This window comes from Embiotoca jacksoni, unplaced genomic scaffold, assembly GCF_022577435.1.
Source record: "Embiotoca jacksoni isolate LCO1_2020_lvr unplaced genomic scaffold, fEmbJac1.0.p SCAF_1, whole genome shotgun sequence".
Taxonomy (NCBI): domain Eukaryota; kingdom Metazoa; phylum Chordata; class Actinopteri; family Embiotocidae; genus Embiotoca; species Embiotoca jacksoni.
In genome coordinates, this window is record NW_027185229.1 from 11,193,076 (window position 1) to 11,211,609 (window position 18,534).

Sequence of the window (18,534 nt, forward strand, 5' to 3'; positions counted from 1 at the left end):
GTTGGTCCGGTGAATCGCCCATGTTTACAGTGTAACTACACAGGACATTGGTGTGTAATTCTTATCTATGACATAAGCACCAGAGCCACTGGATTCCTGAATGTGTGCAGTTTGGAACTGCTAATACAACTGAACTACTCTACACAATCTTGCATTAAAAACATAAAACAACATAATTTGGTCACCCAAAATATATAAATACATGAATATGATGCGTATAATTCTCTGATCTGTCTTTTTTTAGTAGTACCAAGGGATATATTTAAAGAACTGTCATATTTAGAAGCAAATAAAGCATTTTATAATACATCTTCTATTAATGTTACATCTCCTACATGTACAATCTATTCACAAAACCTTACAATTGGAAATAGATCGATAAAAGAAAGGCTTTGTTTCTATATAAAAATGTATTTCTGTTAATTAAAACAAATGTTGAAAACAGCAGAACATCTGGTACCCTTGGCAGAACTGGCTTGGCCAAAATAATCTATAGATCAACATATGCATTAGTGCAGATTAATTGTGTGTCTTCACGCACTCCACGCTGCGCACGTGTGTGTCTGTGCATGTATGTGTGTACCTGCTGCAGCATGCTGGCAGTGAACTGCATTGCCTGATGGTGCTGCTGCTCCAGCATATCCATGTGGAGGTCATCCAGGAAGTCGTTCCTGTCATCATCCATCCAGCCCTCGTCCAGCTGAGACACAGTGGAGAGAAGAGACGCCTCATTAGATGCAAATATTCAACTGCAAAGTTCCCCCCCCCAAAAAAAATAAGGGAACATCTGCTATTGAAAGTCAGAATCGTGTTTGTTTGCTCACTTTGAAGGACACTATATTTGCTTCCAGAATTGACCAAATAAGGTTTAAACATGACATGTCTTGTTGTGAATGACCTTTACCAACAAACATATTGACCTCCTACTTACTTGGATCTCTGGCCTGGCCACCAACAGAGAGATATTCTGGTTGCTCTCACTGGTCAGAAGCGCTACGGCGTCCTCTCGATTTTGGATCTCAACACCATTAATCTTGATGAATACAGGGAGAACTATTTAAAAGCTGGATCTTTTTAAACATTGTTTATCATTGTTTGCAGTTTGTACATTTACATGAATCGAAAACTAAGGCTTAAAGCCATCATATGCTATATGCAAAAAAAAAGTTCCAAAGATAAATAAAACAATTTCATTTTTAATAATGGTAACTTATAATGTTAAATGAATAAAAGAGATCAGAACTACAGAGAAAGTTTTACCTGTATGATTTTGTCGCCTTCTCTAATTCTGCCGTCCTTTGCTGCAATGCTGTTCGGCTCAATCTGAAGGGAGAAGATATGTTAGGCTTAAAGTGAAACAATCGTTACTGGCGACAGGCCAAGAGGATGCTATTAGTGTTTAGGCAGATTTGAGCGCTACCCTGAAACACCTACCTCACTAATATAGATCCCAGCCTCATCCTCGTCATCAGTCCTATAACAGATCGTCAGGCCGAGCTTGTCTTGGATGTTGGCTCGGTACAAATCCACCTCCTGGTGAAACGTGCACAAATTAATATCCCATTCAGCTGGAAGTACTTTTTTGTTTTTCAAAGAATGAACTTAAGATGGCTGTGTATTTCTGTTTGTGTTCCTGGACCACCTGAATTTATTGACTACGAAATGGGATCACAGAGAAACAGCGATCCATCAATCACTGTAATGAATCTTTCAGCTGGACGCAAGGAGGCCATTGGTTTTCTTAGGGGCCCACTGACAGAATGAGAGATGATGTAGTGGACTGCAGACGGGCAGCATGCCGTTTTTCACTTGTCAACACCTGTAATCTCACAGATACAGATAAAGATATGAGCGGCTACGGTCTACGAGGGCAGAGGATGGACTCTGCAAGGGTTATACCCCCTGAAAAAGTCACAGCTGAGTGATAGAAACTGGCTTAAAGGAAGACGCTCTGGTAAATGTGTTTACTCTTTTGACAGGAGTTAGATGTGAAGATTGATACTATTTTAATGTCTGTTCTGTAAATATGAAGCTACCGCAAGTAGTTAGTTAGCTTAGTGTAGTACAAAGCACAGTAAGCAGAGGGGAACAGCTAGCCTGGCTCTGTACAAAGGTAATATCACATGTAAAGCTCACAATCATTTGTGATGTTATGACTCATTTTTAAATGTTTAAAGTGGTTTTTACAAAGCAGGGATTTGGTTGCACCAGCTATTTAAAAATCTATGACGAAGTTTGTTTCAAAAGTAGTGACTTTGTATTTTGTACCATATAGCTTGAGAAACATTAACACTTTGTGTGCATCAGTTGAAACAAAGTTTTTAAAAATAGTTGTGAGTTTGTAGTATTTTCAAAAAAATGGTCGGACCTAAATTCCCTTCATGGATATATGGCTCTGGGTATGCTCCACAGGGAATTGTTTGCAGTTGTTGTATCTAAATGGATTAAGACCTTAGGTTATTTTTGAAACTATTGGAATAGCCTTTAACCAGTTGGTGTCGACCATCATATAACATGTAACAGCATTTGGAAAAAACAAAAAACAAAATTTCAATGTCAAGTGAGATACCCCGACTGGTTTAATTCATGACTTGGCCCACCCTTCAGAGTGTTTGAGTAAACATTGATGTCAATACGCGTAGTGGTGTGCTTTAGGTGTGACGACAGCGCCAGAAGAGTGTTGTTCCAAAACAACAACAATCTGATCAGTTGAAGATTGTCCATAAGAGTGGTGATAAACAGATGATTCATCCAATCACCCGCTAAGCATACTTTGGAAGTACCTGACCTTTTCGAAACAGTTTCCAAGAACAACTTGCCAGATGGCTTTGTATAACAAACCCATCTGGCATTCAGTCTAGTCAAGTCTAGTTTCCCATCCTTCCTAATAGGAAATAACGCAAATAAAACCCAGCCTGTGGATTGTTCTTCACCTCCCTGACGGCTTCTTTGACAGGAAAGTGGAGATCTCTGCAATTAGAATCTCCCTGTGCTGAAACCCGGGATTAAAAATAGGGCTGTTTGGTATAAACTAGGCTAACACCAAAGTTTTTACTAAATGTAAATACTTAGCAGCAGGTAATTTTCTGGGTAAGAACTAATTTGTATGGTGAAAGCTATTTCAGAGGAGACATGGAAAAATGTTTACTTAACACTTATGTTAGATGAATGCTAAATCTGAACAGTTGGTATACCTGGCTCCTGGAGTCTCACCTGGATGTCTGGGAAGCTTGGGGCAACAGCAAGAAGGCAAATAAGCCTACGGCCTGGGACACACTGGATGCGTAGCGTGTGCTTTACCTGTTGCTGTGTGGTGTGTTTTCATTTTGGCATCATATTGGATCAAAGCAACCATACTGCCTGCTAAGACGCATGTCTCACGTGTCTTACGCCTCACGTGTGCGATGCGTCATTTATAAAATAGACCCGAATCCTTTTTTTTCATAGCTCAAATATACAGGGAAACATTCTGTGATCACAGGAGCACTTTATAATCAAAGTGAAAACCCAGTTTTGGCTTTAATTATATAATAATAACACTATACCAGGTAAAGGCGAGGTTTTTCCTTTTCTCAAACGAGTGTTTTAACTTCTTGAAAAACAAAACATTTAACAGAATCAGGCAGTAAAGCTAAAGATTTTTAATATAAGCAACTCTAGCTCACTACTAATAGTCGGACGTTCTTGAGTCATCGACTCTAATTTATTGTTCTGTGAATTGAAACGTTATGATGTATAACGTGACGAAGCATGAAATGAAAATGATCAGGACCAAAACAATGCATAACCGGATCACGACTCTTTTCTAAGACAGAGACTCGCTCTTCAAGGACACTGGTCTGCTGTGCGTCTACCTTGAACAACACTCCTCTACACTCTGCCTCATTGTTCCTCCATGGATATTATTAATACCAAGGAGTAGACGGCTGACGTTTAATGAGAGGGGGTGTCGGGACTGGCGGAGGTCACTGAAGGTGCACAACAGAGGGTTGATCATGGCCTCATCCAGCCATTGTTAGTGTCATCAGATTCATCACTGCAGCCCTATTATCTGTGCCATCTAATTACCCACCAGGCCACATCTCCACTGCGGAGGAGCAGAGGAAGACTTATTAGGCCCTGTCACTAATAAGTAATGATGTCACCGTTGTGCGTCTGCTGGAACAAACCAGCAACCCAATTCCTGCCTGGCTTACATCTCAGTGTCTGTATCTATGGAGAGTGGCCCATCAATAATCATGATATATCAGAAAATGTGGTCGCTTGTGAGGCCATTGGACTGGAGACACTGAGGCGACCTCAGGTCTGCTTATGGAACGATAATGCATTTCTGTTTGAATGTAGATCCTCATTAAGAAGACAAGTAAGAATGGAGATAGTGTTTTACCTCATATTCCAGCTCCTCGCGCTCTATGTCCTGTTGTATGCCCTCCAGGAAGTCATTGGGGTCAAAGTACGCATGTCCAGGAGGATGCCTGGGAAAAGAAAAAGAGTATGAGATAAATTGGGAACGAGTGGGTGGCAAATTGAACACACGCACATTATAAAGGAGACAAAACTCCCTCACACATTCGTCCATACGGATTTAATTTCGCCCTAGAGTTTGAAAATTAAATGAGAAGTAGAGAGGAAGTAACAAGAACTCAATGAAGAAATCACTCTTGAATCAGATAAACAGAAGCTACACCCGCAGGCTAATCATGAATTAACATGCCGTGTTATTAATTTGACTCAGAAATCAATTAAAGAAATCACTATTATTCATTAAAGGGCAACTGCTGCTACCACAGAGTGTAAAATGCAGCCAGACTCTGCGAGCTCCAGGGCCTAAAACACACACACAGAAACAAGAGATGCAATTTGGGAATATGCAAATACAAATGAACAGAACCATCATTTGAATGTGGCTGGTTGCCCCTGAGGAGCTGTCATCTGCTGTCACCAAAGGTTTCAAGCGTCTTCTAATTTAAAGTGGACTTTCTGGAATTAATAACGCTTGCTATGAATTCTACTCTAAAGCCTTAGTGTGAGCACACTCAGCTGCAGCCAGATGAGACTACATTTTTGGCCTCAAAATCACCTTCAAAAACATTTGGTCCAGCTTTCCTCAGACCAACAAAAACGAAGGGGGCTTTACTGTCGGGGACACGTTGCTTCAAAAACCTTGAACTATGTTCAAGGAAGGCTGGTTTGGTTTGACTTTATAAAGACAGGCCGGAAAGTTATCACAGCAACAATAATTTCATTTTTCATTGTGACGACGAGAAGGTCAACTTTACCAAGTAATCTGCAAGAAATGCACTTCAAACATTATTGTCCACTGCACCCCCTTGTGGGACAATGTTGCATTGTGACAAAAGTTGAGCCTGGTTCAGTTTTTTAGGTCAACACCACCTCGCGGTCCCTTTCAAACAAATTAGAGGGTGCATTATTCATCCTTCGCCTGACATAAGTCAGAGGCATCAGGTTAAAGCAACAGATCTTGGCTACCTGGCTACCGTATGAAATATATTGTGGGAATACCTTGCAAACTAATCCAGTCAAACGGAACAGCCCTGCAATAAATCCTACCAAACCTGCACGAAGGTTACAGTTCTTAGTTTCTGCTGGAACTGTTTAAGAGTGTTGATACAACTTTTACAGCCATTCGGGAGGCTGCAGCTTGTTGTTGCTGTTTGATAGTCCACCCAGTTTACATCAATGATGTACGCCCGATCACGGCGCGTTGCCAATACGACAGTTTCTCGCCTACAAATACACAATCATTGTCGCTGGATTTGGCTCCCTGTCACTATCCCCAAAAATGTCACAGCAAATTTGATGTACGCTCTCTGCTCAAGTTTTAGTTTGCAAATCAGCTGATTTTGTTCACCAGGGTTATCTGTTTGTGCGCAACAGAGACAGCTTCAGAAATCTGCGATCGCACCTTCTAGATGTTATTCTAAGCACTCTTACTAAATGACTGTGCATGGAAGAGATTAAGATATTATACCAACTTATATTTTATGTCAAGTCCATGTCTAATAAGGCTTTCTCTTTAGTTAATCATAAACCGTGTTGTACTTACTCCTCGGGAAGCAGATACTCCTCCAGCTCCGTCATGGGGGGTGAAGAGGGTGGCAGCTTGGTAAGGGCCATGATGTGTTGAAGGGTGATATCGGTCTGGGTGCTGATGTCTGAGACCTGGGTGTCAGCAGCAGGGTTGACCAGTTTGGGGTAAGGGGCCCGGCGAAGAACCTGGACCATGATGGGCTCCTTGGCGGTGCGGAAGGCCTCCACCGCCTGGTCGTGGGTGGCCTTAGAGAGGTCCTTACCATTGACCTGGTAGAGGAAGCACAGAGGAAGTAGTCAGCAACTTTTGTTGAGGATTCTTCAGAAGAAAATAATGTCAGTGATGCAAAAGATGGAAGTATTTTCTTTTCCATTTGGTGTTTTGATCTGTTGAAGAGGATATTCATTATGCCAAACTGATGTAATCATTATCTCTGATGATTACGCCCTTACATAAAGCACTGTTCCCACACAAATCCAGCAGCAATTTTCTGTTTGAGAAATGACTCATTACTGCCTCAGCTTGTTTTACAGGGTCATAGTTGGACCGAGTTGAAAAAGACCTTAATTAGGAGGTGTCTCTCTTTAATTACTCTGCGGCTGCATGGAGGAACTCTCATTTAGCTAAGTAATTTCTCAGCAGAGGATAAATTCGACCTCCTGTCAGAGACAGTGGAGTGGGTGCCGGGCGTTAACCTGAGAAGATTAATTTAAGCAAAAGGCCGCGGCGTGTCGCAGGGAAGAAGCTAATTAAGTGTGGTTGAGCCACTTAGAGCCTCTGTGTGCTGATGAAAGATGAGCGCACACCCTCTAAATTACCTGCTCTCAAGAATGTGTCACCAGAGCCAATGAGACTTCAAATTGAATAAAGAAGGACTTAAGTCTGCGGACATATCTTTGCTGTCCAAAATGTCAAAGCTGAGCATGCAGATTAAATTTGGGATTTTCACTACGGTCCAAATGCAATCATGTCAAGAGAAGTTCACAAAAAGAGGAGGCAGAAGACCCGCAGCAAGAAGTAGGAGAGTGAACTTTATCAACATAAAGCATCCCAGGTCACCACATTGGCTTTCTGCTTTATCTTGGTTTACACTGTTCCGCTTTCAATCGCCACATCATACGGAATTTGTTGGTTTGTGATTCCTAGATGTGTTGGCAGCTTTGATAGGATCTCAGCCTAAAGCTCTTCTCATTTCACAAGCATCCTCCTCCTTCCTCCTCCACTGCAGGCACACACACACACACACACACACACACACACACACACACGCTCACACACAGACGCTCACACGCTCACATCCTTCTCGGGATGGAGCTACTTCCTAGCAGGAGCATGTAAGTGTTGGAGGTCATTAGGCGTGTCATGAATCTGTCGTGTCCCTTCTGAATCCGCCTCACATCTAACACACATGCAAGTCCGAGTGTGAGGATTAATTTTCTGATAAACACGTGGCTGGTTGGTTTGCCTGCCTCTGGCTGTGGCTGTCTCATTCGAATTCATGGCATAGTTTGCAGACTTAACTGTGGTCCTGCACATCAGAAGAAGCAGCAATATTAAAACACCTCCAGGGAACGATGGCAGTATATAATACAGAACCTGAGTTTGATACAGGCAATGTGAAAACTGAGTAGGCTCCATATTTCTATATTTCTAAAACCAAAGAAGCTGAGCTTCTGTGTGCGTGCACTTAGAGGAAGGACAAAGAAGGCGGGGAAAGGAGTAAAAGAGGCCGTGTGCCCACTAAAAACCAGAGCAGATTAATGCTAATCCTGGGCCTGCAGGATAATTGGATCATCTCAGCAGACTTTAACTTCTACTTCTACTCCTAGATCAAAACTTGGCCAAAAAATTAATAGCTCATCTGTTTGCAGTTTTCTTTGAATAATTTGACACAGAGAAAATCGAGTTATATTATCCGCATCACAGAATACTAATGTAGGACTTCTTCCTGTTAAACCCCCCACCACCACCCCCGCCCAAAAAAACTAAAAAAAACTGAGATTTAAGACTGCAGCTCTTAAGCTTGACGGTGAGCTGAAACACGACCAAAAGAAGTATAAAAGAAGACAAGTGAATTCCTATTTCTATTTACTGCCGGAATCCAGAACAAGTCTTCCAACAACTCAGCATCTCGCATTTTCAGCTAACTTTGCTTCCCACTGAGAACCATGATGTTGCACATCAGCTGAAGAATACAAGTGCCTTTGTGCTTTCTTCCCTCTGCATGTAGGCTCCGGCAGTCAAACCTGGTTGCCAGGAATCCTGGGACTACTTAAAGGCAATGAACCAGAGACAAAGCCTTTAGCCCGCTTCTTGTTGAGCTCAGAGCATTCTGCCTCAGTGCTCTCAATGGGGGGAGTCTCCTCCCAGCTGTGGAGGGGGTCCCGTGGCCTCCATTCACTTGGCTCACCTCTGACACGGAGCGGCCCTTTGCAGCACACTGGGAAAAAACACACAACACTCCCCTCCCCTCCCGACACAACACACAATGCCTCACCACTGCTGAGCTCTCCGGCTATGCCATGTTAAACCTGTGCCTAAACTCAGCCACAGTTCAGCTACTTGTGAAGCACAGCCAAAGTACTCACTATTCTTCCTGGACTGTGATGGAAGGCTGCGTTTGCCTTTGCAAACACCAAACAGTTGAGCTGTTATTCATGTTGACACAATGATGACTGACGTGCAGAAATTACTATGTCAACCTTGGCCACATCTTCAGTCTCTGTTAAATCCATTTTAATGACAAGAGGGCAGCAAGGCCCGACTTAAAGGAATACTAATTAGGTCTTTAAATCAAACGTCTGCCACGCCTGAGTCTGGTGAGGAATTTACACAGCTGTGGCTTTGTTATTCACTGCCTATTTTCTTTAATTAAAATATCACATTTGACCTTTAAAGCAACAGTGGAAACAAGGACCTGTATCCTTTGTGTAGGATTCAGCTGTTTCAGAGCCATTTAAGATTTCAGCTTTGGTGTGATAGCCGTGTCACTCCTCAGCATGCTGGGTAATAATTAGGGGCAGCAGGGTGAGCTTTGCTGCGAGCCCCCATGCAGTATTATCTCTGGAACGCAAATCAAGCTGGATTGAGATGTGGATGTGGGAGTCAAAGTGTGTGTCTGTGTATGTCTGTCTATGATTGGTAACCTGCTGCCAAAACTGCTTATCAGCCAGTCAGCGGGCTCCATCTCTTTCATTATAATCTTTGTATTACGGTGGATGTAGTGAGGCTGCCTGAGGTTTTCATTTATTCTGTATTTAATCAGGGACTGTCTTTGAAATTGAACTTCATTACTTGCGAGAGGCCTGATAATAATAATAATAATTAAAAAAAAAAGCAAGAGGATATAATCATAATGAAAATGATAAATAAAATTGAAATTGACTGCTTTCTAAGCCCTAGTTACTGTTATCATGCCTATCAAGTGTTCTGTTCCAACTTGCCACATGCAGTTTACAATATTTCCATAGTACAATTTTTATTGATTTCAGGTAGACAAAGGCAGATTAATGAAAAATGTCTGGCGATATTTCCAGTTTTATATTCCTTGATTTTTTTTTTGCTGCAGCCAGCTAGCAAACTGTACTCCTAATTTGAAACCTCAAGTCTGGCCGTCCCTATTGTGATTTGTTTGGAGCCAGAAGTTTTGGACAGGGTTGGGATGAGCGAGGTCTGTATTTGACTAAGAACTTGAGGACACCACACCTGCCCATGTGTAGTAGAATATTTTCTGAAAAAAAATTATTGACTTATTATTTGATGAGACAAGTTAACACTTTTTCAATGAGTCTACTAGAACCAGCCCCTAGTGGCCCTTAGTGGTATCACACTTTAAGGCAATTGCACATTGGCTTTACTTTTTATATACAGTAAAAATGTGTGACATAACAGCTCTCTCTCTCTCTATATATATACTTTCTAAACAAAACTTTCATTCAGAACATTTGCAGGAATGAGTTATGACTGAAATCGGACAAACACACTTGACATATGTAATCCAGAACAATTGTTGAAAATCGCATGATTACATTTTTGACTGTTTAATGTAAACTTGCCACTGTGGGAACAGCACTTACGCAACCACAGAAACGAAGCCACAACTTAACCGAGCATGCGCCAATGTGTGTCACAGGTGTGCCCCAGAAGCAAATAGCACTGACCTTCAGCCACTACTGTAGGTAACAGGGCAGTTAGCCAGACATGCTAATGTTTACAGCCTATATTTGTGCACCCAAACATAAGGTTTAATCACTTCCTTAAACTTCTACTCATGTGTTTTTGGTTTCATGCTGCATTGACATGGAGCAAACGAAAGTTTGACACACCTGCTACACTGTGATTGTTTGAGGGAGGGGTTCAACAAACAATCAGTTACATATTCCAGCAGTCAAACAGTAGAGGGATATAACAAATATTTAGACATTGTTAAAACGTTACTCTCTGCTCGATACGTAGAGGACAAAAATACCTTCAAAAACACCAGTGTGCAAGTAACACATGACGTTCTAATCATTATCACACAGAAAAGTCATAGAGGATATTAAGTCCATGTAACATTAGTCTTTGATACGGCCATCCATTCAATCACCACATAATCCTTTAATGAAGCCGAGAAGAACATCATTAAAGAGCCAGTGTCTCAGTTCCTTGGGGAAATGCATTGACGTGAACAGAGTGGAAACTCTGCCAGGCAAACAGTGTCTTTCAGTGCGTGGCAGAGGAAACCCTGGGAACTTCACTCTATAGACAAGAATTTTAAAGGAGCTCGAGAGCCGGGGCGCTCGCCTCCTCTTTCTGGTTGGATACACCTCTGAGACAAATTCTTAAAAATCTCTATTTCGGAACAGAGAGAAGCGCTGACGTGATGGAGAGCGTGAAAACCCATAGGCTTATTTTGAGAGGGGAGGGAGGGGAGGGGAGGGGAGTGGAGGGGAGGGGGAAGGCTATATTTGAGTGGCAGCCTGAATGTAGGTCATTGTACTTGAAAAGCACAGTTAATCCCTCTTTTATTTCACCTTTAACCATTTTCAGAAGAAAGAACTAAAATTCAAGCAGCAGCTTGAAGATTTCTCTCTGCGCGTGGATGTGCGAAATTTAAAGCATGTCTTTAAAAATCTGCACACATTGTTCTTTTCGGTGAGCGGACAGAAAACCCTCCACGGTGTGAGGTTCGAAAACACAGCAGCCTTTATTTATCCCAGCGTGTGAGCTTACTGAGGATTACAGAACAAACAGCTAAAAATGTAATGCCGGCTGAAAGAGACACCACTGTTTACTTTCACCAAATCTGATTCGAGCATGGGACATTGTGTTATCCACAGCTGATCAATTAAGAACCCAAATCACTCCCAGTATGCTTTCCGCTGCCTCTATCAAGTCTAATTAGCCCAAATTAAGGCGTGCAGTGAACTTCGACTGAACCTTTACCTGACTTTACTTTTAAGCACTTTAAAAATCACCAATTTGACAGTTCATTTGAATGAGCTTTTAGAAAAAAAAAATGGAACTACTCTAGTGAGAACATTTGAGGGATGACTCCAAAAAAAATGTGTGTTTATATATACTGTATAGTATATACACATTCCTGCTTTCAGCATGACACTCGCTGAGTACTTTGAGTACTGTGCTACTTTCAGCATGCCACTTACACTCTCTCAACACCTGTGACCTCTGTGGCATTGTGTACCATGATAAAACTACCCATTTTAGAGTGGCCTTTCATTGTGACAAGTCGAGGGCACACCTGTGCAATAATCATGTTGTTTATTCAGCATCTTGATGTGCCATACCTTTCAGGTTGATGGATTATCTTGGTAAAGGTAAAGTGCTCACTAACCCGGATTTTAACACATTTGGGAGCAAATTTTAGAGAAATACATGTTTTGTGTACATAACAGAAGTTCTTTTATTTCAACTCGTGAAAAATGGGAGTAAAAACAGAAGTATTAGATCTACGGTATATATTTGTTGAGTGTAAATAAAGAATATCAGCAATATTGGCATCGGCCCCAAAATTCCAGTGTCAGTGCAGCGCTTGTATAATCTCAAGTGGACGAGATGATTTTCTATCCTGCCGCATTCCTCTTCCCATTCATATAAAACAGTTTTAAGACTTCTTAGCAAAACCCTTGAAATGAAAGTATTTTTCTTCAGCAGAAAGATTTTGAATAATACAAAAAAACAACAACACTGGGACATTTTAACACCAGAAATTCACAAAAGTCATCTGAGACGTGATTATAGCTTGCCAAAAATAGACAGCTTTCACAAGGCTCAGAACTGCATTTTACATCATGTGCTTGTGAAGCTTGAGCTTGAGGAGAGTGCAGAGTGGTGACAACATCATTTTTTTGCCCTTCAGCACAGATAAGAGAACAAGGTTACAGAGCAAAGTGAAGGGTGGAGGTCACAGAGGAAGTTAGTATCAGCAATTGGGGTGAAAACCAGGGTTGTGTCATGCTTCATTAACCCTGTTATTTCACACCACTACCTCAGGCTTCCCCTCTCTTTGCACATAGACCCACACAATAAACAGCTATTCCCTGTCAAGGCTAACAGCACGCTGAGCTCAGTGCCAGGGCCGAGTCTGTTTGTCCGAGTCAACAAAGTCAAGTTTGTTCCTACAGCGATCAAACATAGCCTCAGAGATGTGTAGTCCAGCAGAGGAGGGGAGAGAGGAGAGGGAGCACAAAACGAAACATGAAAAGTCTCCCGGATGTCCCATTTCTACAGAGGACTGTAGCTCCCAACATGCAGGTGCCATCCACTGCCAAGTCTAAATCATGCTGAAACTACATAATGCCTGGACACTGAACCAGAAAAGGAGCTCTGAGTCAACACCCTGCCTGATGACGAAAACTGCTGTATTCAATACAGGGTGCATACTGTATACAGTACATAGACAAATAAAGTCTCACTTACTGTACAAGGTGCATATTCACTCATTTTATGATCAGCAAAGTCTTAATCATGTACCTACTGGGACAATCAGGGTAAAGCACCGCAGCTCTTGTAAAACGAATGGATACAAATATAGAGGACTATTCGGGGCGAGGGCACACCTCGCATCCCAACCCAACAATCAGACTGGCACATCTGATCACATCTAATCGTGACAACTGAGTCATTTTTTTGTTTGTCCATGACAAACTTAAAAACTTAAATTTCACTGGTCTTGAAATGTGAATTTAGGTAGAAAAAATGGTTAAAAGTCAGCTTAGATAGATAGATAAATTCACTGAACTATTGAAGAATTAAGTCAATGAATACACAAGTTTTACAGCATAAACTCAGTGACATCGTTATGTAGCATCGGTGGATTACTTTACACACTAATATGGATATGTATTGATGAGTGTTACAGTACATTTTCTAGAAATTCTACAGCAAACCCTTTTATAGATCAAATATTCCTGATGTAATTGAGGTCATTAAACATGTAAACAAGGTACCTCATGACTTGGATTTAAAAATACTGTAAATCCAAACAGATACAGAGACATACCAATTTTAAAAGCATAGTTTCTGTATCAGACTAACGAGATCTCTACATCAACACCCACATCTCAGTTGTTCATCAAGTTAAATAAGAGTTTTACGTCAGCTGTCAGCTCTTACCACTGGTGGGAGAAATAGTCAAACAATTATAGCATTTGACCAGCTCAGCTGTTAAACCAAAACTGATGTTTGCAGGGCAGATATGTCACTTACTACTGACTGGTTATGGTAAAACAGATCAAAAAACCTCCCCCGATAAAAAAACAAAAAACAACTAAAAAGAACAGTCAATGTACACACTGAATATTCATTGTTCTTGCTGCAACAATTATAGTTAAAAATCTTGTTCTGGGGAATACACACTGTAGAACATGTACGATTCTTTAATGCATCAGCAATATGCGTCCATATGCTGTCAAAGCTCATTTATAGTTTGTTTCTAGGAATCACTGCTGGCTCTCGGTGTTGTCAGGATCTTGTTATGTCTCTGTTGTCCCTGTGATCCCTCCCTGTCATTTGCTGTAGACTGACAGTAAGTACACGGGCTCCTGTGAGTGCTCCCATGTGGCAGCCAGCCACCTGCTCCAGTGTTTAACAGATGTGACGGCACACCAGGGCTGATCTTAGCCGTTATTAAAAACACACAGAGCCAGGCTCCGGTGAGCGCGCCCGGCGCTGCTGTTTCCTGCTTTGTCTCTGTACGCTGTCTGTGTCAGGCCTCATTACGACGGCTGGGAACGAGCAGGCCGCTATGCATCTCTGTGAGATCCTCCCTGTTTGATGACAGGGGTCTCTGACAGTGGGACAGGGGAGCAGAAGATTGACTGCATGAAGAACTGTCTCGTACAAATATTTCCATCTCGTTTTTCTGCCTGCCTGGTCCAGAAGATGTCACACTGAGACCATCTGGCGCTATGACAACTTGGCTTCTTGAGCCAAGCATGACATCTTCGCAGCCTTCAAACAGAAATATTGCTAATTAGGCAGTGGAAAGCTTCGGATAGCAAATGTTCCAGTGGGCTCATTTGTAAACTTGTATTGCTCCGCAGATCAATCGCTTTTGGTTTACGATGCTGTTCCTCTGCAGGGAACAGAGGGCGGAAAAATCGACAGATACAGAGAAAGAACTAAGAAAGCAAAGGATTTAGCAGACAAACAATAGTCCAGATCAGTTCAGCATGGATCAGCGCCTCAATAGGCAGCTTGTGCTGAGGCTCTAATTAAGCTCGGGGTCTTCTAAGAACCGCAGCATGGCGCCATAGCCATTACAGAGTGCTTCTGGAGAGATTAAGAGCCCTAGGACTGTCAAACAGAGTTTCCAAGGCCTCTACCTTAAAGTCCCTGACAAAAGCAGCTGAGCTTACATCGCCACATGGTGCTTACCTTTAGCTTTGAAGAAAGGGCCGAGAGGTTCACTGCTGTCAGAAGGGTCAAGTTTAAAAGGGAGCACTGAGCTTGCCGCAGCTCAGGCCTTTAACGATCATAACGAAAAGGGAAAACACTTATCCAGAACGCTGCGCTGGCTGCGTTTAATAGACGTTAACAATGTTTGATCTCTCGTTTGGCTCAATTGACACTCAGGGCTGTAAACAAAAAAATGTCTTTCAAGACAATAGTGTATGCAGATACCAGAGCTCCTGATGAATTCTATCCAAACAGACTGCTGAAGTTACAAAGTCAAGTGAGCGCTTCTAATCAAGCCAGGACTGCCGAAACGCCTCGAGGTAAAATATGATGCGCAGTCTGTTGACTTTTGCAAAACAGTGCAAAACCATATTTTTCATGCTTCCAGCATGGGAGCTGGCACTAAGGTGTTTAATGAACTGGAAAGATTTCAAGTGTTCATGGATTATTAAGTCCTCAGAGAGAAGAGGAAGGAGAGCGGGCGTCGTGCCAGGCTCTCTGATCAAGAGGATCTGCCTGTAATATCAGCAAGGAGAGAGAGAGAGAAAAAAAAAAAAGACTTCCCAGAATTGCCCCCAGGGGTACAAGCTCGGGATTTGCTCACACATACTTGATTCCTAACCCTCTACTGTGCTATGAACAACCACAGAAGAATGTACAACACAAAAATGCTCTGCATATTTATTTGATTGGATGGTTTATGTATGAGTGTCTTGACAGACCCCAAAGCTTCGAGGTCATCTCGCTGAGAATAAGTCCTATTGGTTGATGTTTAATGAGCTGGTAGCCCGGAGTTCAGATCTCTCATTTCAGTCATATACAGTAGCAGCAGAGACAAAGCATTCACAGACTGCATTGTAGAGACGGAACATAAAATGTGAAAATTTGGCTATGAAAAAAAAGAGGCAAACAAGGCAGCAGACTGCGCAGCAGGAGAATATTCTATGATTACACATTACATTACAAAAAAAACAAAAAACAAGTCTGCCCAACATATGGTACAATGTCCCTTTTTAGCAGCTATTATTGAGCATAGAAAACACTTTGGCTCATCCTGATGGGGAAGTTTCAGACTGCCTTTTGCAACTCATCATCTGTGTGACACGTAAGATTTGGCTGTTTGACTGATTTTATTTTATTTAGTTTCTGCAGTAAAGACGTTGGAAAAGCTAACAAAATATATATTTTAGTAGACATTTAGTGGAATTCATTTCCTCAGTGGCAGCAAATACGTCACGCAAGCCTTCAGGAACTCCGTAAAGTTAAACTGGACTTACTCAGAAATACACTGAAAACCCCTGTAACCTCGGATACAAATGTAGAAGACTTGTCTTACAGCGGTACTCTCTCCAATTAACAACAATATAAATCTGTCTGGTCCTCAAATATAAGACAACCCACACACTCTCGAAACACATTTGCCTCTACCAAGTTTCAGGACAATCCTGCATTTATTCAGGTTGATCAAATGAATCTGATTAATGTATCGCTACTTATTTACAATAAATTCCAGCAGTTTGCTCAGTCAGGAAAAAATAAGTGTGAACTTGGCCATCATTAACGAGTTGTTAAAGGCTATGGATCCACATCCTAGTGGGACAAATAGTATGTAACGATTGAACATACAAAGTGTGTCAGAGGGCTGGACTAGTTGTGTCTGCTCTGTAATGTTTCTGTTTTTTCTTTTACAGATGTCTCCGGCCATGGAGCTGCATGTCTCTGCTCTGTGACTGTCGTCTCCACCAACAGTTCATGTTTTGTATCTCTATGCAGTCTTTTTCTCTCTGTGCTCTCCTCTCACCCCAACCGGTCGAGGCAGATGGCCGTCCACCCCTGAGCCTGGTTCTGTCGGAGGTTTCTTCCTGTTAAGAGGGAGTTTCTCCTTCCCTCTGTTGGAGGTTTTTCTCCTTTAAAGAGGAGTTTTTTTCCCCCTCCTAGCTTATGTGGGAATTGTTGAATTGTTGGGTTTCTCATCTCGTATAATGTTGTAAAGTTCTGCTGTAAGGACTTTAATGTGTTAGGTGCCATGAAATAACCTGTGTTGTGATTTGGCGCTATATAAATACAATTGAATTGAATTGAATTCATGTGTAAAATGTGATAAATTCACCAACAACTCACTACTCTAATCTAACTGACCAGTACTAAAATCCTAATAATCATCTTCTCGTTGTGTTATTTAAGCAATCAAGTCACTCAATGGGTTAAAGAGTAATAATAACATGTGCGTAATATGTTGGCCTGGAACTTTACCTGGTTGAAACTGATCAAGACATTGCTTTAAAGTGTCCGAGAAGTGAAATCTCACGACATCGTGCCAAGTCAAGTTCTCATTAGGTTCTTTCTACCGCTCTGTCTGATTTTACCAACAATACAGAAGTCCACATTGACCAATAAGATTAAAAGATTAATTAAATTATGTGGTTAAGAAATGTTTCAGGCAAAAATGAGAAATATTTCTGGTTCAAGCTTCTCATTTGTTAGGATTTGCTGCTTTTTCTCTGTTTCATCTGAGCATAAAAAGAGTATCTTTAGGTTTTGCAGAGTTAGCAGCAGTGTTATCTCTGCTGTCAGGTGAGGCAGCGGCTGATGGGCTTGTTTGACAGCAGCAAAAAAACCTTCACACTCACTTTCGCTTCAGTGAAAGCAGATGACAAAAGTGAAGAGGGCTGCAAGACAAACGGAGTGAAATGGGTGAACAGCCTGTCAGTCCAGGACAACTGACAGGCAAGATGACACTGTGACCGAAGAGAGAGCAGAACAAAAGAAGTGGCAGCCCTCCTACACACACACACACACCATCTTTTTGCTGTTATTTGTTGTCAGTTGGGTGGTGGAGAAGTGGAGGTCTTTCTGACCAATAATAGCACCCATACTCCCATTCATTGTGCCACTGCATAACACCCATCTTTTCTTTGAGACAACCAGACCATTTTACTTTGGCATCAAAGCCAAACTATTTGGATGCACAAATGTCAGCCTCCCCGTTATCTTCCCCGGGAGCTTGTTTTTCTTTAAGGGGAGAATAATGAGCGAGATCCACAGAGAGCTTTACTATTGCGTTCATTTAAAGCAGACACTGCCCCCCCCCCCCCCATCCGCCTCCCCCTCCCCCCGGCACCCCGTGCAGTAAATGGAAATGTAATTTGGTGTGATAGGAGGATAACACTTGGCTGGGGTCCATTATGGATGAAAAGACAGAAGGAAAAAAAAAAAAAAAAACCTGATTTGAGCATGTTACAAAAAACAGTCCTCAAAGATGAGTCGTCCGCTGTCAGCGTTTTCACTCTTTAGACCAGACCGCCACTTGAATCCAAACACTCAGATGAATAAAGCAGCACTCTTGAGTGTGTCGTTTCAATTAAAGATGAGACTGCAGAAAACTTTTGCAAAGAACAGTGAGAGGCAATATGCAAAAGGTTTTATTCTGGGGGACCACATGCCAGTCACAGAGCAAGTCTCCACTGAAGGAACACGCCATAATTTCAACGTAAAACAGCTTCCTTTTTGATATTGCAATGTTTGATGGCAGAGTTGGAGAAAGGCAGGTTTATACTGAGTTCATCTGAGGGCAGGAAAGA

The 18,534-nt window shown here is 41.9% G+C and overlaps 1 protein-coding gene across 2 annotated transcripts in view; it reads right to left on the reverse strand.

Moving 5' to 3' along the window:
* pdzrn3b (PDZ domain containing RING finger 3b) overlaps positions 1-18,534 on the reverse strand; it is a 99,189-nt gene that overhangs the window by 2,746 nt on the left and 77,909 nt on the right. For both annotated transcript variants that reach the window (XM_069165166.1, XM_069165250.1), the window contains 6 exons: positions 6,068-6,321; positions 4,388-4,475; positions 1,435-1,533; positions 1,261-1,323; positions 932-1,033; positions 584-700 (listed from right to left, as the gene is read on the reverse strand). In XM_069165166.1, the coding sequence (XP_069021267.1) occupies positions 584-700; positions 932-1,033; positions 1,261-1,323; positions 1,435-1,533; positions 4,388-4,475; positions 6,068-6,321 (723 nt within the window). The remainder of the gene's footprint in view (positions 1-583; positions 701-931; positions 1,034-1,260; positions 1,324-1,434; positions 1,534-4,387; positions 4,476-6,067; positions 6,322-18,534) is intronic.